Source organism: Cheilinus undulatus, linkage group 9, assembly GCF_018320785.1.
Source record: "Cheilinus undulatus linkage group 9, ASM1832078v1, whole genome shotgun sequence".
NCBI classification, from domain to species: domain Eukaryota; kingdom Metazoa; phylum Chordata; class Actinopteri; order Labriformes; family Labridae; genus Cheilinus; species Cheilinus undulatus.
Window position 1 is genome coordinate 34884181 of NC_054873.1, and position 24967 is coordinate 34909147.

The 24967-nt window shown below is 39.6% G+C and overlaps 2 protein-coding genes across 4 annotated transcripts in view; both read right to left on the reverse strand.

Moving 5' to 3' along the window:
- Nucleotides 1–72: 72 nt before the first annotated feature.
- On the reverse strand, nt 73–3190 carry kcnj11 (potassium inwardly rectifying channel subfamily J member 11). The gene has a single exon (XM_041795492.1). It carries the CDS (start codon nt 2751–2753, stop codon nt 1593–1595), a length of 1161 nt encoding a protein of 386 aa, XP_041651426.1. The 5' UTR covers nt 2754–3190; the 3' UTR covers nt 73–1592.
- A 182-nt stretch (nt 3191–3372) lies between these two features.
- The window catches only part of abcc8 (ATP-binding cassette, sub-family C (CFTR/MRP), member 8), an 84829-nt gene continuing 63234 nt past the window's right edge, over nt 3373–24967 (reverse strand). For 2 of the 3 annotated variants that reach the window (XM_041795489.1, XM_041795491.1), the window contains 17 exons: nt 24154–24291; nt 23723–23848; nt 23447–23543; nt 21805–22052; nt 17893–18059; nt 17216–17443; nt 15306–15398; nt 12805–12907; nt 12335–12448; nt 11300–11420; nt 9291–9421; nt 9112–9190; nt 8909–9017; nt 8199–8302; nt 5222–5355; nt 4435–4497; nt 3373–4100 (listed from right to left, as the gene is read on the reverse strand). In XM_041795489.1, coding sequence (XP_041651423.1) covers nt 3963–4100; nt 4435–4497; nt 5222–5355; nt 8199–8302; nt 8909–9017; nt 9112–9190; nt 9291–9421; nt 11300–11420; nt 12335–12448; nt 12805–12907; nt 15306–15398; nt 17216–17443; nt 17893–18059; nt 21805–22052; nt 23447–23543; nt 23723–23848; nt 24154–24291 — 2193 coding nt within the window. In that variant the 3' untranslated portion in view covers nt 3373–3962. The remainder of the gene's footprint in view (nt 4101–4434; nt 4498–5221; nt 5356–8198; nt 8303–8908; nt 9018–9111; nt 9191–9290; nt 9422–11299; nt 11421–12334; nt 12449–12804; nt 12908–15305; nt 15399–17215; nt 17444–17892; nt 18060–21804; nt 22053–23446; nt 23544–23722; nt 23849–24153; nt 24292–24967) is intronic. The other variant, XM_041795490.1, reaches the window with a different exon arrangement.

Genomic DNA, 24967 nt, shown 5'->3' on the forward strand with positions numbered 1-24967 from the left:
CAGGTCAAAAGTGTTGTGTGCATATTTTTAACTATGAGGGAAACTTCTGGCTCTCCTCAGACTGTTTAACTGTTGTTTCAGTGAAATTTATAAAATCTGAGAAAAAACCCAGATGATGAGAGTGATGAATTTGGTGTCTACACATCGAAAGGAATCAAGTCTGCTTTACTTGTAGGCAAGAAAGGAGTTAATGCAAAGATGTTACAGTGCATTATTGGAAATGTAGGATTGTGAGGTGTGGGATGTAACAGTACGAGGAACCAAATGTACTTTTGTTGTTTATATTTGATGTTTTTTTTTACTTTGGGTTAATATTTACTTGTATCATTGGTGCCAAATTGAAATTCTCAGAGTATGTTTGGCTGCTTAAAGACCCTGTAAGGTGAAAGTAAATCTCTATTTAGGTTTTGTTGTATGACAGGCCACTGCCTTTTGAACCCCCTGGTCAAATTTTAGACTGATAAAACATCTCCAAGTTTATGAAATTAAGCTACAAAATCATAAAAAATGAGGCAGTAAAATCTGCACCAGGATGGTGTGGGCGTGTCTGTTGAATGTGCTGAAGCCACGCCCACTTTGGAGAAATAGGATCCCCTAAGATTTGAAAATCTGATTTCATATGCATATCTCAGTGTATTCACGTTTACAGCAATCATATTCTAACATATCCAGTGTATTAAGACACAAATTTTGTGATTTCACTTTAGAGGGTCTTTAAGGTGCTTTTTGACTGCAGGTACCTCCCGAGGAACAAGGAAACTTTTGTGGACCTGTGTGCTTTCCAACCCCTGCAGGGTCTCAATTTATTGCACAAAGTTTGTGATTGGTAACTATGTCACTGATGATTTGCATTCTAATGGTCTAATGATCAGAGTTGGAGCTGAAGAAGCCTTTCAGAGGAGCAATGAAACATCTTCAACAACCCTCACCAAGCTCACTTGTCCTGCTGAGCTCAAGCTTTGGACAGCCTGGATGACATATGATAGGATTATATTAATGTATAATAGATTATAGAGACTGTCTTTCCCCTTAACCAGGACAGGCACACACATACACAAAGTGTGTTCCTCCATGTAGCAGGTGATTGCTCTGTGACAACAGGAGCTGTAATAAGATGCCAATATTACTCTAAAAATTTTTTAATGCATAGCTCTCTAACTATTGGGTTGGGACACTGAATACGTGTCAAACCAATCGGTTTTCACATTTTAAGCTTTTAAATTGCGAATCACCCAATCTTTGCCATTAACCTCCTTTCAGATTTCACCCAGAAAGAAGTGGTGCCAGCATCACTTTTCTGAGTCAGATTTCTTGTCCGAGTCCCCCAACTTTGTCATACGTTCACGTGCCCCTTTAAATTGACCCCAAACACATATTACAGGAATCATTCACCTTTATTGCTTCTAGAGACATGCATTCACTCTTAATTTAAAAAAAGATGAACATACAAACTCAGGATTTCTCTAAATCTCAAAGCCCTCAGTGCATTCTGACCCTGAGTTTAATCTTTGTGCGCATAGCATAAATATATATTAAAAATAAAATTTGTCTCTGAATAATCTTGTTAGAATTATATTTAAAGGCCAGCATCATCAACGGCTGTCCACCCTGGACCTGCGCACCACCGCTCCTCCTCGCCGTCTCCTCACAGACGCACGCAACGTGACCCCTTCGTTCATCTTAAACTGAGCGATCCCTCCCACTTCGTCCAGCTTCTTGGCGCTGCAGCATGGGGTCGGCACCCTCACCGTGTTTCCAAATTTAGAGTAGTCCACCGCGTACATGCCGTCCTCCTCGGACACTGTGGGCACGAAGCGCTGACCCCACAGGATCTCCTCCGCCACGTACGACGTCCGAGCCTGTGTGGTGATGCCCGTGGTCTCTACCACTCCCTCCAGCACCACAACCACCTCGACGTCCTCGTGCAGCAGGTCAGAGGCGGACAGCTCGTACAGGGGGCTATTCTTGTCGATCACGTGACAGATGATGAGCGGGGACACGAGGAAGACCCCGTTGGTTCCCACCGGGTTGTCCATGTGGATGTCGATCTGGTCTAGAGGCACCACCTCTCCCTCCGGTGTGGTGGTTTTCCTCACCACCTGCATCCGCACGGTGGCGCTGATGATCATGCTCTTCCTCAGGTCCCCGATGCGAATCATGAAGCACAATTTGTTGTTTCGGATTGAGATCACCGCGTGCTTGCTGAAAATGAGCGTCTCTGCGCGCCGGTTTGCCTGCGCCGTTTTCATGAAGATGCAGCCGAGCATGATAGCGTTGATGACGAGTCCCACGATGTTTTGCACGATGAGGATGATGATGGCAGACACGCACTCTTCCGTGATCATCCGGCCACCGAAGCCAATGGTCACCTGGACTTCAATGGAGAAGAGGAAGGCGGAGGAGAAGGAGTGAATGTCCGTTACGCACGGGACGAAGTCGTCCCCTCTGTGATCCAGGTCACCGTGCGCAAAGGCGATGAGCCACCAGATCATCCCAAAGAGAAGCCAGCTGCAGAAGAAGGACATGGTGAAGATGATCAGCGTGTGGAGCCATTTTAGGTCCACCAGAGTGGTGAAGACGTCCTGCAGGAAGCGGCCCTGCTCGCGGATGTTGGTGTGCGCTACATTGCAGGTGCCGTTTTTGGCCACGAAGCGAGCTTTACCCGCTTTCGCCTTGAACTTTGGCTGGAGGACATCTTCAGCCAAACGTGTCAGCAGGTAATCCTCAGGGATGAGTCCTTTCCGGGACAACATAGCGCTCCCATACTACGCACCCACAGCCGTTTGGCGCTGATGGCACCGGTTCGTCTCTGCCAGGCTGAAAGACGGAGGTTTCGCCGTTTTTCACCGATCAGGGCGTTATGAGAGCGCAGGAAGGAGAGTTCTCTCTGGCCCGGTTTCTGGAGCTATGCGCGCTCCTCGCGATGTTTCTAGATAAGACGCTTCATTATAGCAGGGTCCCATGAGGTGCGTCTTCTTCAGCTCCGCAGCTGCCACCGTCACTCATGGCCCCGACAAGCCGGGCATAGCTGCTTCCCTGCACCCTGTCCCATCATGCACCGACCGGCTTGTGCACGCTCTCATCTGCCTCGCGCGCACAGGAAACTGAGTCAGATGTTAAATGTTGACGCAGGGGCGTAATGGATCTCAGAGAGTTTTATCACCTTTGGATGAGCAGGCGGGCGTTAGTGGCGCAGTTGGCTCTCTGCTGTCTCTGCCACTTGACTACAGCCCGGTAACGTGAGAAGGAGCCACTGTGAGGTGGAGGCAGTCCCTCCCTCCTCCACCTCTGTGTTGCCCTTCCTGTGAGTCTCAATGAGAATGCAGGAGAGGGCCCATAACGCAGTGAAATGTGTGTAAGAGTGCAGCCTAACTGGCACAGGCTGCTCATCCTCTAAGTATGTAAAGGGTTAAATATAGAGCAGAGTACAGTAAACCATCCTCAGGCTGTTTCTGTCAACCCCACATGAATGGAAAGTGGGCCACAGGAGCCACATTCAGTGTTTTCAATGACATCCAGTCCTGCATATTAAAGTCTGATGATCCCTCTCTCTTACATACCATCCTACAAACGCTTTATTTACGGCCCTCTGAGCTCTGCTGGCAGCCATAGAACTTTCTAATATCGGATGTCAGCCCTGGCCTCTTCCCCGTGACAACGCTGGGTGTACGATCATGATCACAATGCTGTTTCTGGCTCCTTCCCTCTTCTGGCTGGACAGCTACGCACTCAGCTGTCAGCTCATGTTTAACCTACACGACTCCTACGTGTTATTCTCAGCCATTTCTACAAAACAAGCCAAAATAACAACACAGGTGTAAATGATAATTTATGTTTTATTAACAAAGAATCCACTTTTTTATGTACAAATATAATACAACATGATTAAAAAATAAAAGGAATATTCTCCATGAGACAATTGCACTTTGAATGTCTTCCTTTGATGCTTCTCTCTTCTTGTGCTACTTGTCTGCTCGCACAAAGGAGGTGAAGACACTGTCCTCCTTGTCCAGCAGGGCCTGGGGTCTGTCATACTCCAGGATGATCCCCCGCTTCATCACAATCACCAGGTCGGCATTCAGGATGGTGTGGACGCGATGCTGAAGAGGAAGAGGAAAGAAGTCATGAAGGTGTCACAGAAATCTGCTGCACTCTAAATCTCTTTAACACATCCCACATTAAACTGTCATTTTATAAAAATGTTCCAAACATCTAGGTCATCAGTAATGAATAAAGCTTTAGTTTTAAATGTTTACTGTAATGTAAAAAAAAAATGTCAAAAGGAGATGTGCACGTGTGCTGCTCTGGTTTGCATCAGTAAGTAAATATCCTCTGCAGTGTGAAATGAAGGTCAGCACTTATGGGGAAATGGGAGAGCTGCATGCATCACTGTAAATCCCTAACACATTGGCACAGCGTAAAGGAGATACTCACTGCTATAGTTACAACTGTGCGGTCAGCGAAAGCAGTCATCACCACTTTCTGCAGGATGCTCTCCTATGAGGACAGAGAGAGAGAGAGGGGAGGGTTTAGTGATGTCCAGAATCAAGGACAAAAACAAAAGTAATGAAGGGGAAAGGCTAAAATGCAAACTCTTTAATGCTTGAGCAAAAACACTTCCTGAAAGCTTATTTTCCAGACTGTCACCTCTGTTGTTCTTTGTCTCAGTGGCTCTAATTAGACGCTCCACTGTGCTTCCTCCAGGGCAGCACAGCTGCATTATTCTATCATAGAATGGGGCCCTTTGTAGCCCATCTCTGAGGAGAGGGTCTTAAGTAAGAAGAAGCCTACTGCTAACACAGACTCCACCCCAGGGCTACTCTGCACCCAGTCCACTCCTTTCTTCTTCTCTCTCCCCCACACTCTGGTTTTCTTTATTACATCTTATTTTATCTATTAGTAGACATCACCTTCCCATAAATAAACTGGATTATGCTGTCATTTTTAGATTTTTGATCAGTAAAATATGCCTTTACATTTAGAATGCATTTGTTTAGTGTGATGTATTTCTTCATCAGTCTACTCTTCCTTTTTCATTTTAATGGCTGCAGATAAAATCACTCCTTTAAATGAGTGAACCTTATCTTCAACATGACCTACAGTTTTCTTTCTCTTAAAGTATTTCTGTCATCTTCTTTCAAATAAAATGAATAAATATTTTAATAAATAAATAAATATTTCAACCATGTAGCCCCTCCTCACGGTACCTCTGCATACTCACCGTTGCCATATCAATGGATGCTGTGGCCTCATCCATGATGAGGATGCTGGTTTTCCTGACAAAGGCTCGGGCCAGACAGAAGAGCTGTCTCTGACCCTGACTGAAGTTTTCTCCTCCTTCTGTCACCATGGCATCTGAAGAGAAACAGATAAACAAAATATATTTGATTTTTTTATCTGTGTGTATATGCAGACCAGTATACAGATGTACAGGTGTCTAGACTTCTTGATTTTTAACATGTGACATTACACTGTCAGCTGAATGAGAGGGCAAAGGTAAGCGGTGCTACTTTTTAGTATAACACATGAAAAAATAAACTACTCTGCAGTGATCCAACAGCCCTTTATAAGCAGATTTAAGCTGCACTGTATGGACAAAAGTGTTTGGCCACATCTGACAGTTATTCAGTTCAGTTGTTTTAGTCAGACTCATTGCCTCAGGTGCCTCTTCTTACTGCTTGCTTACATCCGCACTCTGCCACACTCGAAGTACTGCCCCTTGACGCTGATTGGTCCTGTCACTTTCTAACCGGGCCCAGACGGTTGAGACAGGATCTTTGCAAGATGGATTTGCCAGTGAGAAACACGGAAACAGGCAAATCCATCTGCTTTGCAAGGTTAATGAAATGGAAGACCACGCAAAATCACAGAGTGGGATCAACAAATGCTAAGGCAGATGGTGCATAAAAGTTGCAAACACTCTGCTAATTCTGTAGCTGTTCAGAACTTCTAATGGCATTAATGTAAGAAGAAAAACTGTGCAGCTCATGGAACAGGTTTCCATGGCCGAGCAGCTGCATGCAAGCTCTACACCACACAGTTCAATTAATTTTTGTGAGGCTGGGCACATCTCTAAAATTTTAGACCCATTAGATGATGAAGAGAAAGTATAAATCAGAAGGTTTCCTCATAATATAATAAGTTAATGTGTGAATATGAATATACGAAATCTCTTTCTGCTGATGCTGTATTTTCAAAATGAACTTAATGTCTTTAAAAAAAAACTTCCCACCATAGCAGTAAAAGACTTCCTGACTCAATGCAGTTTAACTACTCTGCTCTGACCGTATAAACTCTGCTCTGATGCACCGCAGATACTTTAATTATATTAAGAGGGCAAAATTAAGTACCCACTAACTCCTGGGCTACTAATCAATACATTATTGAACTTTTGGCTCAAGTGAGTGCAAGCTAAAGCAGAGAGAAGCTTGGGCTTAAACCACACACACAACATGTACATCAACGCACATTTTTGTCAGGATAACACCTGAAATAAGGTATCTAAAGCAAAAATACTTCAGCAGCAGCAGCCCATGCTTGCTCTGGAGTTTCAATCAGTTTCTCTCTTTAATTCTGAGATGACAGTGATTTAAATAACACAGATAAATGTTGGACCATCAGCGGCTAAAGTAAGACCCTGCTGAGAGAAGCCCCCGTGTATCAGTATACCAAATATTCATGGTGTCCAGAGGTTAAAGAGTCACTCAGAGCTCAGCTCATGCCAAGAGTGAGCAGATCATAATGTACCTTTAGATGAACACATAAAACAACTCTAACAAGGGGGTAAAAAATTCATGCTACTGTATTTTGATACAGCAACCTGATATTTGTATGGAGTCATGATGGCAGCTTACAGATATGACAGATCACCTACATGTAGAGGAATGGGTGTGTTTAATCTGACTGATAAGCATGCAAAGAAAATGTATAAGAATATTGCATTTAAGTAGAAGTACAGTTACTATGACAACAGTTTATTTCAGAAAAAGTACAATTATTTCTCTTTAAATCTACTCAAATAAATAAAGTAATTCAAAGTACTGAGTAATAAGTGGGTACTTTTGAAAAGTCAGATATAATGTTTCCTTCAGTACAACAACAACAGGAGAATATGAACATCTAATGCAGGTGCTTCACTAAAAGTACACTGTTATGATTAGGAAAAATGCTACTATTCTGGATGCAATACTGAAGAATTTTCTCTTTGTGCTGCTGATTGTCACATTGGCCAAACAACTGCCAAGCTCCTGCAGCTGTCAGAAAGCTTGTTTCTTCTTTAACTTATTGTTGTTGTTTTTTTTTTTCATACAATGACAGATGCTTTTTAAAATGTAGTTAAGTACAAGTAGTAAAAAAAAAAAGGTAAGTACATGGAAAAGTTACTTAGTTGTATTAAAGTTAATATAAGTAGTTATTTTCCCAGTGATTTGTGGCTGCTTAGCTAATTAATAGTCTCCATCAGTGGCTTATGTTTTGGAATAACTTTGAGCTAGGCTAAGTAACACTGTCCGGAGATTATTAATAAGGTCATTTAAAGATAAAATTATTTTATTATTTGCACATAGAGAATGGCTCCCTTAATACATTCAAATTTGTAGTTATACCGGTCACATTCGAAATATACAAAGTTACACAAGCACATCACAACCCTCTCAACAATTTGTTTCCATGTTCCTTTTTGACACCGCCATTGTATTATAAAGACACACACCATATTAATGATTTTCTAATTTGTGTATTGGCATCACATTTGTTTATTTAATCCAAAGCTTCACACACCAAACCCATGGCATTATAATCATTCTACCTGTTATACACGTGTTGTCACTAGATGGCACAGTGGAGCAAGTGAAGCACCATGAAGCTTCGGCCCATGAGTGAAGCAACTGAATGGAAAGCTTCAGTGCTTCATGAAGCTTCAACTCGCCATCACCTCTGTTCTTGCCTGATCCCGGTTCACCCTGACAGAGCTTGAGCAGTTTTGCAAAGAAGAATGGAGTAAAATTGCAGTGTCCAGATGTGCAAGCCTGACAGAGACCTATCCACACAGACTCAGTGCTGTGATTTGACATTAAAGAGGAACTGTAGCTGAAAAGGTACAAAATCAAGAGGAGCACCAACCAAGACACTGAAGTCACCAAAGAAGACAAACACACACACACACACACACACGTCATTTAAAGAACCGAACTGCTCACCAAGTCCTCCTGGAAGAGATTTAACGACAGGTTTCAGCTGAGCTATGTCCAGAGCTTCCCAGAGCATCTCATCTGTAGCTTTCATCTCTGGGTCCAGGTTGAACCTAACCACACAATCAGAAGGCAAAGAAGAAGATATTAATTCATATCTTAAGGACTTGGTTAGCCTCATAACCCATCCCCAACTTTAACTCTTAGTGTAATGCTGCACTTCATTTAAGTCGTCTGCAGCTAAAACCACATAACCGATATTTCACTTAATGGAGTACAGTTCAGTCCACTTTAGCTTTAACACTACATTAACTTTTACATCCTTTCAATTTGCAGCAATACTGAATTTGTTTGCCCTGGAAAGATGCAGACTCAGAAAGAAACCTCCCAAACCTGCTGACTCTCCACTTTATTTAGCAGCAGATTATCATACATCTTACATTATAATTTTGCATGATTCGACTGAAATATCTAAAACTGAGGTTTGACATCACTGCACAGCTTCCTCATATCTCATCTTCTCTGACAAAAAGGGCCACTGTGGCTGAGACCTAAAAATAGACCTCTATGGAGGAGTTTTCCTCTTATCCGCAGGCCCTCAGCTCCTCTAAGGCTTCAGATAAGTGTCTTTGAAGTCTTTGCCAAAGTGTTTGGTCTTGTTCCTGGAAATGTTGTGTGTCTAACCACTGAAAACTGATGCTCATTGAAACTAAACGTACCGTATTGTCCCGCTGAACAGGATGGGGTCTTGGAGAATGATGGACAATCGAGATCTGAGGGTCTGCAGAGGCAGCTTGGCGATGTCGATATCATCTATTACAATCCTCCCTATGAAATTTTAAAAATACATACAAATTTCATACGCAGACAATAAAAGAAACTGTAAAAAAAGTTAAATATAAGTGTCAGAGTTTTGTTTTACCCTCAAACATGTCCACCATGCGGAAAAAGGCCAAGGAGAAAGAGGATTTTCCGCTGCCTGTCCTGCCACAGATTCCCACCTGCAAACAAACCACCCTGAATTTTCACTGTCACCAACAATCAGTCATCAATGTTTTATATTTTACAGCGTTTAAAGCCTTGACTCCTCTGTTAGTTTACCTTCTGTCCAGGGCTGATGTGTGCGTTAACATTTTTGAGCACAGGCTTCAGCGTGGGATCGTACCGAACACTCAAATTCTGGATCTGGATCTCTCCCTGTCGGGGCCAGCCGTCAGGGACCTGAGACACTGCTGAAAAACATAAAGACATCTCTGAAATTTAGCTTTTACACAGTTTTATACACATCATATTAGCTCAGAGCATTTGCATTTCTTCTCTTCAAGCTCTCTCTTCAGATTTTACTCGGTTTCTATTTTCTCCAGTGTTTCCTTTGAAGTTCTTTTCATTGTGTTGCACCAGGACTAGTTATCTTGATTGTGGGGGCCATAAGGGCCATGTGCTAGGGTAGGTAATATCAGTACTGTTCACTAACTGGAGCTTGTATGTTCAAGGTGGTGATCCTGTTTTGGGTTGTGATGGCCATGTGGTAAAGTAGCTAAGATAAGGGTCGAGTTCACGATGGTATAGTGGGCAGTGAGAGTGTGTGTAGAGGGCGTAGACTCTGGGATGCCAGACTTCATTATCCAGTCTCCCCAAGGACTCATGGGACCAGGGGTGGAAGTTACCAATTACATTGGTTTTGACAGCACATGATGGTCAGTAACACATAGAAAGGAATAAATTCCTCACCACATCTCAAAACAGCTGTTACATTTTACCTTATTATAAAGGTGTGACTTTACCTGAACAACCTGGTTGGGGATCCATGTTCTCATTTTGTTATTGCCAGTAAAGAAAGATCATATTTTATTGTACAACTCCTTAGCAACTAATCAGTACTTTGAACTAGTGGTTCTCAACTGATCCAGCCACAGGACCCATAACCTACTGTAATGTGAAGTAGGGACCCAAATTTCTGATTTTTATCAAATTAATTCAACAAAAAAATGCAGAAATTTGGACCTCGGAAGGAACACAACCAAAGGCTGAACAAAGAGACCGGCTAACACTGTGGGAGGACATGCATGCAAACATTTAATTTCACTGTTTTACCATTATAACACATCTGGTTGTTTTGAAAGGTGAAAGACATTTACAAATTATCATACGAAAACTAACCTTTTTGAAAATATTTACCATACAAGATAAAAGGATAAATAAGAGAAAATCTCAAGTAAACAATCAGAATGTACTGGTTTTCCTGCAAAATAAAGTATATGGATAGATGTCTGCCTAGGGCTTCAGTATCACAGATAATTTGCCTTTTGTTTCCCTGAAACCAGTTCACAACCCACTGAAAACAGCCCAGTGCCCCACCAGTTAAGAACCAATGCTTTAAATTTTAAATGAATTCTTTTTACTCCTACTAGTGTATATTTATTGGTCAGTAATTTTACCTCTACTCCAGTAAATTGTTACTAAAGTACATGTACTTTTACTTGAGGTCAATAGTCTTGTTCTTTCTACATCTCTGTATGGATGAAACACCAGTGAATGAGGTTTCCACTTGTCCTGGCTCTGGCAGTCCACATAGTCTGGCAGGGGTTCCTGTGGGGGGCCATGTGGTTGGGTAGGTAGAATGAGTGTTGTTACCATATGGAGTTTGCATGTGCAAAGCCTGAGTCTGTTGAAGGTGGAGATGCTGTGGCAGCTAAAGGTTGTGTGGTAGATTATGTAATCTATCAGTAGTGCAGAGGGGCATAACTGAGATAAGGGGTCTCCTCACTGAGCTCTTATCCTTTCATTAGGACACGAGTATCTTGTGTTTATTTTAAGTTCCTACATTCAGAATCATTCTGTCAATTTAAAAAGATATTAACAACGAATCTGAAGGTACTGATCTTGTTTCCCTCAAAAACCCTTGCTGAAAGGATTGTATATCAGAAGAATAGCAGTAATGAGCACTTTGATACCAAACATGAGTCAAACAGTAATAAATTTGCATTAACTGTAATCCTGAAGGGAAAAAAACACCAAACTTTGTTTCTCAAACAGAAAAGGTTTTGTGTTTCTATATAAGCCTCTGAATGAGTGAAGAAAATCTCGATGTAGGCAGAAGTGTGACTCACTGAGCAGCCCCTCATAGTTCTCTGGTTCAGTTTTAAGAAGGCCGTTTATCCTCTTGACTGAGCCGAGCTGCACCTCCATGTCTGCCAGGTTACGCACCATCCAGTTCATGTAGTTTGATACCTGAGGAGGAAGAGGAGGAGGAGAGCTGAGTAAATATTCAGGTCATGCCACAGGAGTGATGAGTCCTTTCATAAGTAAATCAGGGATTTTGGAGACTTAATCAGATCATGTCAAATGTTACAAAACATTTCATGACTGACACTGTTGTTGCATTGTTGTATCATCACAGCGCTGTTTCAATCAGAAGGACTTTTTAAGGACTGATACAATCAAAATTGTCATGATTCTCAGGTGTTTTAGTCACCCTAGATTTATTATAAATCTTTCAATATTTTATTTTAAGTATCTGCATATATTTGAATGTGGATGAACACTAAACAAGGTTTTACATTGAATTTTTTATGGATGAGGAGGTAAAAAAAAAACTCTTTGAGGAAAATAAGTCCAAATCATTAAAATGTTTAACAAACTTTGACTAGCTGATGTGTTAAAATGATCAGTTTGATCTTTTATCCTTTTTTAGCTTGAAGAGTGAAACAAGAAGAAAATAGAAAAATACATCATACATTGAATTTGCATTTTAAGTTATTCCCTTTATAGTTTCCTTCACCTGTAAACAACAAGAAAACGTTTCAACCTACAAATTCTGACTATATGAGAAGTGGTTTTCAGATATCAACAAATAAAACTAACACACAACAATATGATAAATATATTTTTAAATGTGTGAAAGTAGTGCTTAAAAACACCAGTTTGTTCTTAAAGACTCCAGCTAAAGCAATCAATCAGTCTCAATCAATAATTGTTTGTACAGCACCAATTCATAACCAAATTGATCTCCTGACACTTTACAAAGAGGGCCGTTCTGGACCGTATTATTACAAAGACCCCATGGTAATCACAGTGAGCTCAGCACTAGCAGTATATCGTTTTGTATGTGTTTGAACTAGTAAAACATGGACACAGAGTCTCACCATGAGTGCGTAGGTCAGTCCGAGCCCCACCAGCCCGGTAGACAGTTCGTTGTAAAGACAGTTTGTGATAGAGGCTACAGCCGCCACCAGTACCACACAGGCTCCGATGTATTCCTGCAGAGACACAAGGTCAAATTTATAGACAGGAGATTGTGCAGCACTGAGAAAGTTAAACTTATTTAACATTTATTATTACAGATCAGTTTTTACAGGGCTGTTCTGTGAAGCTCTGCATGTTTTCTCTGCACATGAATCCATAAACATGTGATTGTCTTCTTCTCTCCTAAACAAGCCAAATGTGCTGTGAGCAGCGTGCTTCATGAAAAATATGAGAAGATCATAGCAGCAGTGACCCCATGAAAAATTCAGTTTTTCAGGATCCCAACAGAGGGAGCAGTTACTCAGTAACACCGACAAACAGAGCTGGACTGATGTGAAGCTGAAAGAAGTGAACAGCAGACAGCTCTTACCATGCGGACCTCCAGCCAGCGGTTTGCTGCTGTGAGGAAGAGTGAGGCGATGTTGTTGGCATCAGTGAACTGTAGCAGCCTCTGTCTGAACCTGGGCTCGTACCTGCCAACACAAAAGACATGACTCATTTTTATTTGTGCTTCTGTGTCCTGAGAGTCCGCCTGCCTGCACTCTGTGGCTGTTCTGCTTCTCTAATTGGGTCGTTTCATTGAATCCAAAGCAAACGAGAGCATTAAATGCACTGGCTCTAGTCTATAAAACCAGCAGGGCAGGTGGATTTAGATCTGAGAGAAAGATAACAAAATAGCACTGAAAGAGAGGCAAACACCACCTAATTAACACTTACTTTTTTAATGATAACAGAAAAAATATCTACAATGATTCTTAATTACACTTAAAATTCAAGATGTATGAAACACAGTCTTTTAGTTCAAAATGCTCTGCTGTGAACAATAATCCTGTTTCTGAGATCATTTTAAGTAGAAAAATAACAACTAAAACTTAATCTCGAATTTTTGTTTGCTTCTTCTTCTCTGCAAAGATGTTTATGGTGTTTTAAACCTGTAGGTTTTAAGTTTCAGTATCACTCATGTAAATCATGAAGTTACATGCTGATCATTCCCCCCTCAGGGTCAAATACTCTTAAAATGTTACGCAGCTTTGTTGGCTGAAAGTCATACAAATCTAGGTAATCTGAAAAATTATCAAACTTTTACCATCCAATACATGTTTGACTAAAAACAGTGGATATTAAAGCATCTGAAGAAATAGTAGGACATATTAAAAAAAAAATTATAACTAAGCATCTCTCATTAAGAACCAGCTAAGGTCCTAGCTACTGTTTGAATGTGTAAATCAAAACAACACTATAAAGTTTTTGTTGTTTCTGTTTGTCACAGCAGGGTTTGTTCATTAGCTAGATCAGTGGTTCTCAACATTTTTTCAGTGTTGGGCCCCCTGTGAAATATTTCATTCAGCCAAGTAGTGCTGTGACATTAGTGTCTGATTTATTTAACTCTGTAACTGATAAACACTTTAAAATGTCAAAGATTTGAAAAAATAAAATCAGAGCATTTTAAATGTTAATTATAATTATCCATGACTAAATTAATGTCTCATCACTAAAATGTTTGTATTCAAATTAATGTAGTGAAAACAGTGACTGGACCGGCACGAAACCATTTAAAATTTAATGAGTGTGCAAACACTGCTCATTTGTAGAGGTCTCTCTTGAACTTTTAGGAAACAAAAAGATCTTAATAAAAACTTGTTTAGAAAAGAAATAATAAATAATACGTTAATTATAAATAAAGATTTGTGCACACAAAAATATTGAACAGCTTTGCGCCCTCTTTTGGGATATAACAAAGATCTCTTCTCTAACTGAAATTGTGAACTTAGTTACAGATACACATTTTCAACAAAAAATAAATCATTAACAAGTTTCCAAATAGAAAAAAGATTCACAAAAAAATCCTACATTTAATTGTGAAGAAAAGATTTGCTAAAGTAAAAATATCTATGATCCTAAAATAACTTATTTAAGGGTCAATAAGAAGACTGTTAATGTTAAAAACTGTCGACAGAGAATGTTGCATTGTTTCACTGAACTGAGTGTTTTTGCACTTAGTGAAACACTTTAGAGACAAACTTGGACTTCGGCTTTAATGAGGATCTTTGTCATTTTTGGTGGCAGGGAGGCAACTTTATGAACTCACACTTATATTTTATTGATATATTTATCAGTAATTTTAAAGGATGTTTTGCATGGACACTATTTTTTCAAATAAATATTTTAAAATCTCATGTAACCCCAGGAGTGTGCATACTCCTATTTGAGAACCATTGAGCAAGCTGGATTAGCAATGCTAACAACTTCACTTGCAAAGAAATACAATTTTGCAAGCATTTTTCTCTCTTATCTTGTAACACTATTTTGCAGTAATGTTACAGAAAAAGCTGTTAAATCTCATCTGTGGCTGTTGGGTTTTCAAATATTTTGTTTGATCTTCCAAAAGCACGAAGTGTCCTCAATATAAGTAATTTATGGTGTCTTTAAAGATGATAGAATAATGATAATATGCAGGATTCCCTGAGTGTGTCTTTGTAAAGCAGGAACATCGCAGTAGACCACTGAAATATTTGACCTTAACTGAGAATGGAGGAAATTTCCCTCCTGCAAATAAGGTCAGTAGGCCTCAAAATCAGTCACTGCTGTGTGTTGCAAAACATCTCGTAGGAGTATGTGATTAAATTAAATTGATTAAATTAGATCTAGGATGAACAGAGGGAAACTCTCTCAACAGCAGATGATGTTAAAGCAGACACACACAAACATTTCATAACAGTGATGCTTTAACACAGCTGAGGTAACAATAATATGTTTAAGTGGAGAGGGACTAAAAAAGTTGATATCTCTCTTCTAAAATGTTTTAGAATAATCTCCTCTCATTACTGCTCATTCAGTTACACTAGTTTATTATCTCTTGATCATAATTACCGTAGGGCTCTTATTGTGGTGAGACCCTCCACTGTCTCAGAGAAGTGAGAGAGTAAAGGGAGCTGGGTGCTGTCCTCTAGCTGCTGCAGATCCCTGATTAAAAACGCACACAAGAGAGAGAGCCAGATATTAACTGAAGCACAGTTTACATGAATGGCCTTTAAATGGAGAAAAAAATAACTACATAAATATCTAATCAAGCCTGTGTCACATAAAGGAAAAATGTTTTCAAAAAGAGATTTTCAGAGCTTATTTCACAATATACTTTTGACCAAATAGCAGTGATTTACTTTATTTAGGCAAAAAATGTCATATTCAAAGGCAATATCATATTCATGTCAGAGAACTGTGAAGTGTGAACACCTTTTGTATAATATAACTTAATCACTGTGCAAAGCTGCTGATGTGGCTGAACAGAGGGACATGTGAAGAGGGGAAATTATATGTGTGTTCCTTGGCTTGTAAATAATATAAAAGAAAGAATTATTCCACATCCCACCCATGAAAGGGCAGATTTTTCTTGCCACCGTAATGAGGCTGCTGCTGGTACTGAGCTCACAGTGATTAGCGCTGGTCTTTATAATAAAAGGCTACATCTAAGAGATTAGACTAGACCTGCCCTCTTTGTAAAGTGTATTTAGATAACTTTGGTTAGAATTGGAGCTATACAAAGACTGACTGATTGATTGATTAATTGATTGATTGCTCCCTTAACCTTAAATGGGATCTCCTTTAAAAATTTTATTTTGAAGTAAGGTTTTATTCTAACTTCTGTAACTATGCTAAATGTTTTATCAGTGTTGGATTAATGTTGGACCTTTGCAGATCATTAAAAAAGAGCATGGTCTAGACCAACACTCTGTAAATTTGCTTAAAATGACATCATCCTACTTTCAGTTAACAATCGAATAAATCTCTCACAGTAATCTTTAATTGGGAAATGTTATAGTTTGTCCATGTCTATGTGTTCCTGTAAAGCGTCCTTGGGTTTCTTGAAAGGCGCTATATAAATTCAAGATATTATTATTATTATTATTATTATTTGAGTGAAATCAGTCCAGCAGTAGAATCAAAAACATTTTAAATTTGATCAGAACTAATCAATCATTTTCCTTATATCCTGTTTGCTTTTGTAGGGAGAGAAATAAGATTTAATTTAATTGTTTCACAACCAGCTAAAAACTCCCCACAGGAGCTTTAAAGCATTATTCACAACATCAGGGATGTAATAAAAATAGAGAAATGCCTAATACCTCTTATTTTGATGACATATAATCAAAATATTGTGCAGTAAAAGTCTCATTGAAATGCATGGGTCAAGATCAGCATTTTGCACAGGATCCAAACCCGTTTGTGTGTGTATTTATAATGGAAACTGCAAATTAGGGCTGCTAGCATAATTGCATTCAATCAAACTAATCAAGGTCTGTAATTTTTGCATTCTTTAAAATTGCAATTAATTGCATTATGGTCCCATTTAAGCACACTTTGGGTAAGCCACTGCAGTGTCTCCCTGCAGCCACACTAATGTTAAAAACTGCTCCATAATGTCTCATTTCACTTAAAAAAAATCCAGATATCTCAGTGGACAAGTTGAAACTTATCTTCTTATTACCTACTTCTTTTTCAATCCATAAAAAGTTTATTTTTTCTGCAGTTTGATTCTTCATCTCACACAATTTTCCTTATTTACTTTCAAAATAAAAGCAAGTCTGTATCCAAACAGAAAGTCAGTTACCTTGATATTAAGAAAGGAAAAAATTCCAAAATGAAACAAAAGCTGACTTTCAGTAAGTTAATCATGATTAACCACTGAAATTCTCTACTTAATCACCACTAAAAAATTTTACCTTTAGACAACCGTACTGCAAATTCACATGGTATTTGTCACCAAATCCTGTGTGACTCACCTGGAGGCCACCCTGAAGTACTTTTGGATGAAGTAGCAGGTGACGGCCAGAGGCAGGAGTGCGATGAGGAAGACGGGAGTCACGTAGGAGATGACGCCCAGAGCAGACACACACAGCAGGGTGGAGCGCGTGAGGCACTCCAGGGTGGTGGGGATGTGCTGGTCGATGGTGTTTGTGTCTGTGGAGAATCTGTTGAGGATGCTGCCGAGCGGAGTTGTCTCAAAGAGCCTGCAGGGTTAAAGAAAGTGCAGATCAGTGAATCTATGCCCTTGAATAGATAACTTGTTTTATCATCCTTATGATTTTTTTTTGTACACTCGATCTAAAGTCTGGAAAGTTGCAAGTAATTCTGAAAATCCCACTTGCTCACAAAAAACAATATTTACCATGAATCTGCTTAAACAGCTGGTTAAGTCTAAACTCTCTCATGTGTAATGTATCTAATCATCCAGCTGTGTGTTGAAGTATGTTTACAGTACACGCAGGGGTGTTATGAGCATGTGAGCATCCTTATGTAAGTGGTGTCTCCTAGGTTATGTGTAACAGACAGCAGATGGTTCAATGACTAATGGGGCAAGAAAAGGTGCTTTTAACTGTGTTTCCTCTTTTAAATGATCTTTTTGTTTGAACACAAACCCCTCTTTTTCACACACCATGCACAGAGACACGTGTTGTACCTCATAGGGGCCAGGATGATTTTGTTGAGCAAATTGTGGTGGAGCTCTTTGGCCACTTTGAGGCCGGTCCACTCCACAGCAACGGAGGTGGCCAGACACAGGATGATACCGAGGCAGCAGAGCACGCTGAAGATGGACAGATACCACGAGTGACTGAAGCCGCAGTCCTACAGAGAGAGAGAGAGAGGGAGAGTCAAAGAGGAGGTGATTAAAGACTTAAACCGTGTCTGTTTGAGAGAGAGGGGGAGTCGGGGCCGTACTGTCACTCAAGTTTGCTTTTACTGTAATTTTATGCCTAATTAAACTCTGGGGCTGGTTAAAAATTGACTCTCTAATGCGACAGTCTCTAAAAGCTCAGAGGTGTTGTCCTCTCCTCATCTAAGCACCTCCACTTACCCTCAGGTGGCCTCCTATGTCCTTCTGTCCTTTAACAAATATTACCTCCCTTTTTGAATTACATTTTTTTTTTTTCATTTTAAAATTTTTTTTTTAAAGATCAAATTTGAATTTGTGACATTAGAAATTTAGATTCATATGGTTGCCAGACTTTAAATGCAAAATAACAAAATTAATTCATGTATACAGATAAATAGACTTTCTCGGTTCTTTAAAATTGTACAACTATGTGTTCAGTGACTTTTAGAATTAAATTTTGACCAAAAGAATGGTTCATATATTAGAAATATATTCAATATACACCAAATAATAACTTGAAATTTGGTGTTAAATTCAGTGCTGTGTAGCACTGACACTTAAGAATCATTAAACACACAGTATGCAACTTCCACCCACCACACTGCTCTGCAAACTTGCAGAGCATTCACCAAGAAGACCCTTTTATCAGCTTTTCTCCCTCATTATGTGAAATCTATACACAAAACCTAAACCATGCTTTACTGTTTCGTAAATACACCTCATGAAGTGCCTTTTTTGTTGAGTAGGGTCTTCAGTTAAAACAAAAATCAAGTCAGAGCTGAGTAGGACATCTCTACCCAACATGAAAATGTTTACAGAGACAGTGAGGTCCCACTGTTTAAAATTTGTTTACTTTTGTAGAGAAAGGCTTTCCTTTTACACTAAAACAAAATGCATAACTAAATATTTGCAACCCAAAAACGATTCCATAATGCATGCAAATGCAAAAATGTCATCTGAAGTATAAACTATAATAATATCATATAAAATGTCTGTCATTTTAATGTTTGTGGATCACAATGCAAACTGGTCCCAACTTCAAAAAAAATTTCCACTGGTTTGATCCATGTTTCTTTTAAAGGTCCCGACTCTGAAAAGGGGAAAAGTCTGCATAATTACAGTTGGTTTGTTGATAGATTATTTTGAAAATGCAAATAAATAAATTAATTAATAAAAGGGAAAATAATATCCATATACGTAGTAACAGGCAAACATAAAAAAAACACATGAACTAGAAATGAAAAACACTAACACTAAATGATTGGATTTACATATTTGAAAAGGAGTTGGAAGAAGTGTAAACTTCTTTAATCTCACCTCTTTTCCTAAACTTAGTAATGGGTAATTATTGGCTCCCTTATCAGTGTAGACATATGCAATTATCAATTCATTTTCAAAAGTTAGCACTGCTTTTTTCATGAACTAAATATTAATGTTTTTCTTTAAAAAATATACAGATAAATACACCCAAATCTACAATTATTTACACTGTACAAATACGTATTGATATAAAGTTTATGTAGAATACAATATTCAAAACAAAAATATGTCATAATACATAGCACTCATACACTATATAACAAATACCAAGTCCTCAAGTTATGTAAGAGAAAACAAATACATAAATGGATAAAGTTATGCCTAATGAAAGATGGTGATAGTCAAACATCCTGTTCATTCATGTACCTTATGAAAATTATATTCTTATACTGCTTTTTGGACAGTTTAATGTTTGGACATTCCTTTAGCTCCACATTCCTCCAGAGTTTCACTCCACAAAAAGAAATACAAAAACTTGTCAGAGTTTTAAAATAAAAATTTCCCTTTAAAATATAACCCCTTTCCTTTGAGTAAATCATTTTTATATATTTCCTGGTCAGATCTAATTTTGACCTTGAATAAGGCCAATTTTGTCTTGAGTAATTTTGACAATAAGAATAGTGAATCTGGGTAATCCTGATATCCTGCCGACGCAGATTTAGTTTTAATGATGTGTTGTCTCTGTCAGAGAGCAGCCTGATGGTTAAATCCAGTATCAGTATTGTGTCTGATAGTAGAACAGGACTTCTGAGTGTCTCCACAGTTGAGATTAGACAAACCAATACTCTGAAGCTCAGCCAAACAAGACATGAAACAGCATATCGGCGCTTTATTTCGGTCTGAGTGTGTGTGAGATAGAAAAGAGAGGACTGGACTGCCTGTATTCAATAAGAAGACACTTTAACCTGCTGTCTGCAGAGCAAAGCTGACTTTTGCCATTTAGTGACCGTGAAATGTGACCTGGCATTTCAGTTTAAAGGACAGCCACACACACGCTAAACAAAGGCACACACATATGACTATTAATAACAGGACGTCCTCTTTGCTTCACGCTCATGATAACCTGCAAACAGCTGCTGTGGCTCCAAAGTGTGAACAACGCAGTTTAACCTTGATCAGTATGTCTACTGCCTCTCTGAGCATGTCTCTGATGGGTAAACTCTCTGCTTTCTCTGGATGACTTCATGAGCATGTGCATGAGTGTCTGTGTTTTACACGACTAAAGCACAAGCTTACAGTTGCACAGGGTTAACGCTGATGCAGCTGGCAACTCATCTTTGACTCACACTTCACTCTGTTGTTTCTAATTCAGGATCAGAGTTTATTACAGGTCAACCCATCTATAATGTTTTACACTAACATGTTTAAATGTTTATAGATATCTATCTCCATGATCTCTGCAGCCATTTTAACCAACCCTACTGAGTCAAACCTCTAAATCTTTACATGTCAGCAACAGTTTTTAACAACAGTCCCTTTTTATAGCCACATGCCAGGACACACACTTGGTCTAGTAACTCAACGCTTTTTCATTTTGTCACACACAGACTCCATCCTTGCATTTTAGGTTCTCAAGCATGCAAATGAGTCTGAACTGCTGCAGGTTTTTTGTTATTGAACGGTCCATCTGGAGCTGGCAGCATCTGTGATTGTGCTTCAGGTCAGAGCTGCTGGGCTGAGATTCACAGGAGATTCAGTGAAAAGACTGTTATATAATTTCACACAGACGGTTTCTTCTGCATACATGAGCTTGTTTTGGATAAGGCTGTGACTAAAATTACAGTCATCCTCAGCTAACTCTCAGATATTTTCTGGAACAATCACTTAATACTTATGCCAATTCAATGGCAGAAAAATGGTTCCCTTGGGTTCATTGTGAATCAACAGATTGCTTTTCAAGTCTGACAAGCAGCCCAAAACCTTTTAAAAAAGTGACATCAGAGGACAATTTTTTGCATGCTGTCAAGGCCTGTGTCCCTTTAAAATAAGTGTGAATGTGAATTAAGTCTCATATATAAAGTTTCTAAGTCAAAGGATTTCACCTTTCCAACATCCTAAAAAATCTATGAATGCAGAACATGAAGCTCGTTAGACACTTAATGAATCCTTTACCAGAAATTTCCAGGAGTGAGTTGTGACTGACTGTTCTGGCTGTTCTTGACTACAGTGTAGAAAAATACTGGTAATTTATAAAGAGCAATCAAAGAAAAGTGTATATCTTTAATGAGAAGCTACCTGATTTAATCTTGTACAAAATTATTTAAATTTATGTAATTATCCCAACTTCAAAGCAGGAACAGGACTTAATGACAATAAGAGCTGCTGATTACCACAGATAGAAAACTCTGGCCTGTCGATAACAATTAATCTCAGCTACACATGACGCAGCTCTCTCACCTGAACAACTGTGCAGTTTCGTGCCGTGGCTTCAATCTTTGCCGTGATGACTCGGGACGTCCAGTGTGCCAGCCAATAGTCAATGGCAACCATGAGGGAATGTTTGAGGAGCTGTGACAGGAGGAGCAGGGTGAGCAGGAGAAGTCCAGCAGAGGACAGGTAGGTGCCACAGGAGCGCCAGGGGATGGTGGCGCGCTGACGCATCACCTGAGACAGGTTGTCATCATCGTCACTCTCCACAGATTCCTCTGAGGTCAGACAGAGACAAAGAAAGTTTTTAAGAGACATGGTTTGGTGATTTTTCAAATGTATTTACCTAAGAGAAAAATTTGACACCATATTTATCTTTATCTTTATTCCCATATAAGATATTTATATTTAAAGATGCACTCCTCTTCTGTCTGAGAGTCACTGCTCATGCCCTCAGATATTTCTATTGACCTTATTGTTTGACCCTCCCTCTTAGATCTTTTTTTCTCTCTGTCCCTGTTGTTCTGACACATTTTAAGATTTTGTCTTTCTGCTAGAACAGAAGAAAAAAAGACAAACCGAGAAGGAGGGCAAAAGGAGAGAAGATTTGCTATGAGCAAAGGTCTCTCTATTAATGTGCTTCAACAACAAGCAGATGCTCATTCCCATGATTGGTGTGTTTTTCAGGAACAATCGAGCAGCCATGACACTGTCAGGGGTTGAGAAGCTAATGTTAATGACCTCCAGTCTCCTCACCACCCCGGATGTAAATTTATCTCATCACATCATGCAGCAGGCTCTGCAGCATGCAGCTGCATGTGTGAGGATAAAGAGGAAGCAGGAGAGAGTTGAGGAAAGAAAGAGAGAGAATGACTGGCAGGGCAAAACAGAGTACTGCTAATACAACCTGAGCACAACCATGCTGCTTTAAGGAGGTTTAGAGGTGATAAATGTTTAGGAAAGAAGTGAAAAGAAAATGGATGATGATCTTCTAAGATGGAGGGAGAAGCTGACAGAGCAGCTGATTTTGTTGCAGCATCACAATGCGAAAGACTTTTTTTCAGTCCATGCTTTCTGATCACACCTGATCGATCGAACACGAGGGCAGCAGCTGCTGCTGGAGCCATCGTACAAGTCCACGCAGGGGTGCAACCAGCACACAGGAGACAACACAAAACACAGATAAAAGAGTATAGCCAAGGCGCTGCAGGGCAGCTTAAACTACAGCCGCACATTCAGCAGCAGAAACACACAGTTAAAGACCAGATTCTGTGTTAAGCTGCAGAAAGAAGCTGCTGAAAGAAGGGGCTAAAAGAAGGGGCTGCTGGTCACTGAAAAAGTCTAAAAGAACCAGAGAAGAAGATGATTGTTTTAACACCCATATGATGTTTGGTTTACATAGAGAGCAGTAAAAAAAGCCATGTACAAGAATGAAATACAGGAAGTTTGTAGTCATTCATGTTTAGCAAACATTTCATCAGGTGTTAAACACAGAAAAAAGCTTTAATGTAACTGCTACTCAGAAAATTGGAGGAAAGGAGGGACGACACTTTGCTGCCATTATAATCTGTAATCACAAATAGGAATCATAATCTGATGTAAATCCCTGACAGCATCATTGACTCATGTCATCGAACAGTTGCTGCCTTGGTCATTTCTTGTGACCTCTCACCTTCCTCGTCCTCCTCTGTCCTGATGGCCTCTCTGGAGTACATTGCCCTCCGCAGGTTTTTCCTCTCTAGATCAGTCATGCTGGCTGCCACCGTCTCCTGCAGGAGACACAAAGATAAAAACAGCCTGGTTATCAAATTTCCATTCAAAGCAGTACTAGACTGATTGCACTTCTATTGAATCTAGAAACTCTTTGTTGCATTAACAAAAGCAACAATTATGGAGGCTCAAATTAAAATCATTAAGAATGTATTAGCCCTTTGAAGTCATTGATTACCTTCTCAAACTCCTGGTCCTGTCTATGCATCAGTGTTTTCCACTGTTCGAAGAGTTCAGGCTCAGAGTTCTGGATGTCCTTCAGGGTCCCCTCAGTCTGGATGGTGCCATCTTTCATGGCAATGATCTAATAAAACACAAACACAATCACATACAGGACATAAGATCACATTTATAAACAAGAAAACAATCTTTGTTAGAAAACAGAGATTCAGATGCTGTGTGCTTTGAAATCTAAATTAGATAAACGGTCTGCTTCCCAAAGAGGCCTTAAAATGGCTCATGAGTAAAACAACAGAACCACAGATAGACCATCATTTTAACTACTCTGATTATTAACAACTTAAAGGCTCTTTAAGGCTACAGTTGTTATGTTTATGATTAGGGTTAAAAATACATTAGTTGAATACACAAAAAACACCCTGGTCTCACCCAGTCTGCATGTGGGAGATATTGGAGTTTGTGTGTGACCAGCACCACCGTCCTCTTCTCCTCCCTCAGCAGCTTGAGGATACCGTCCTGCATCAGATGATCACTAAGGTGGATGTCTAACGCAGAGAATGGGTCATCCTAAAGAAAAGAAAAAGTATAGTTTAAAACTGCTAAATGGAGGAGAAGGAAAAAATGATAAGATGAATACCTAAATACGATTCAAAAACATGTCTTCAAACTGGCTGCATTGAGTCATGTAGTCATCTGACTACTCAAAGTATAGAAAAAGAAAAATGCAGCCAGATGACATCACTGCCAACCAATAAACATTTATTTTTGTCCTGTAGTTTGGTAGTAATGCCAGACTGAGATTTTATAACTGAGAAAAATGATGGCTATCAACATTGAGGCTGATTTTGATTGGAAACCGTCTTTCAGTAACCTGACATGCCAGATGGATTGTTTCACACATCCATCTGGGAAAGCTTCAATAGGAAATGTCTCAGAAAAGGCAGAGGCTTTGAAAAGAACTCGGAGTATGATTGGGTGAATGTTCTGTCTGTCACATCTCTACGGGCCAATCAGAGCAACAAAACACGTGATGTAGCCGCTATCAAGCTGCACGTGCGCAACTACTGAGGAATAACGCTTAACATGGCGACTGTAGACATGTAAGTACTCGACTTTTGTCGTATTTGAAAAGAAAACAACTCACTGCCGTTTTTTGTTCTTCTTTTAATAAAGAAATGTTGTCAAGTTCTGATAAAACTGGCGCTTTAGCAGCATCCACGCTAATCTCTCCCTCCATAACTGC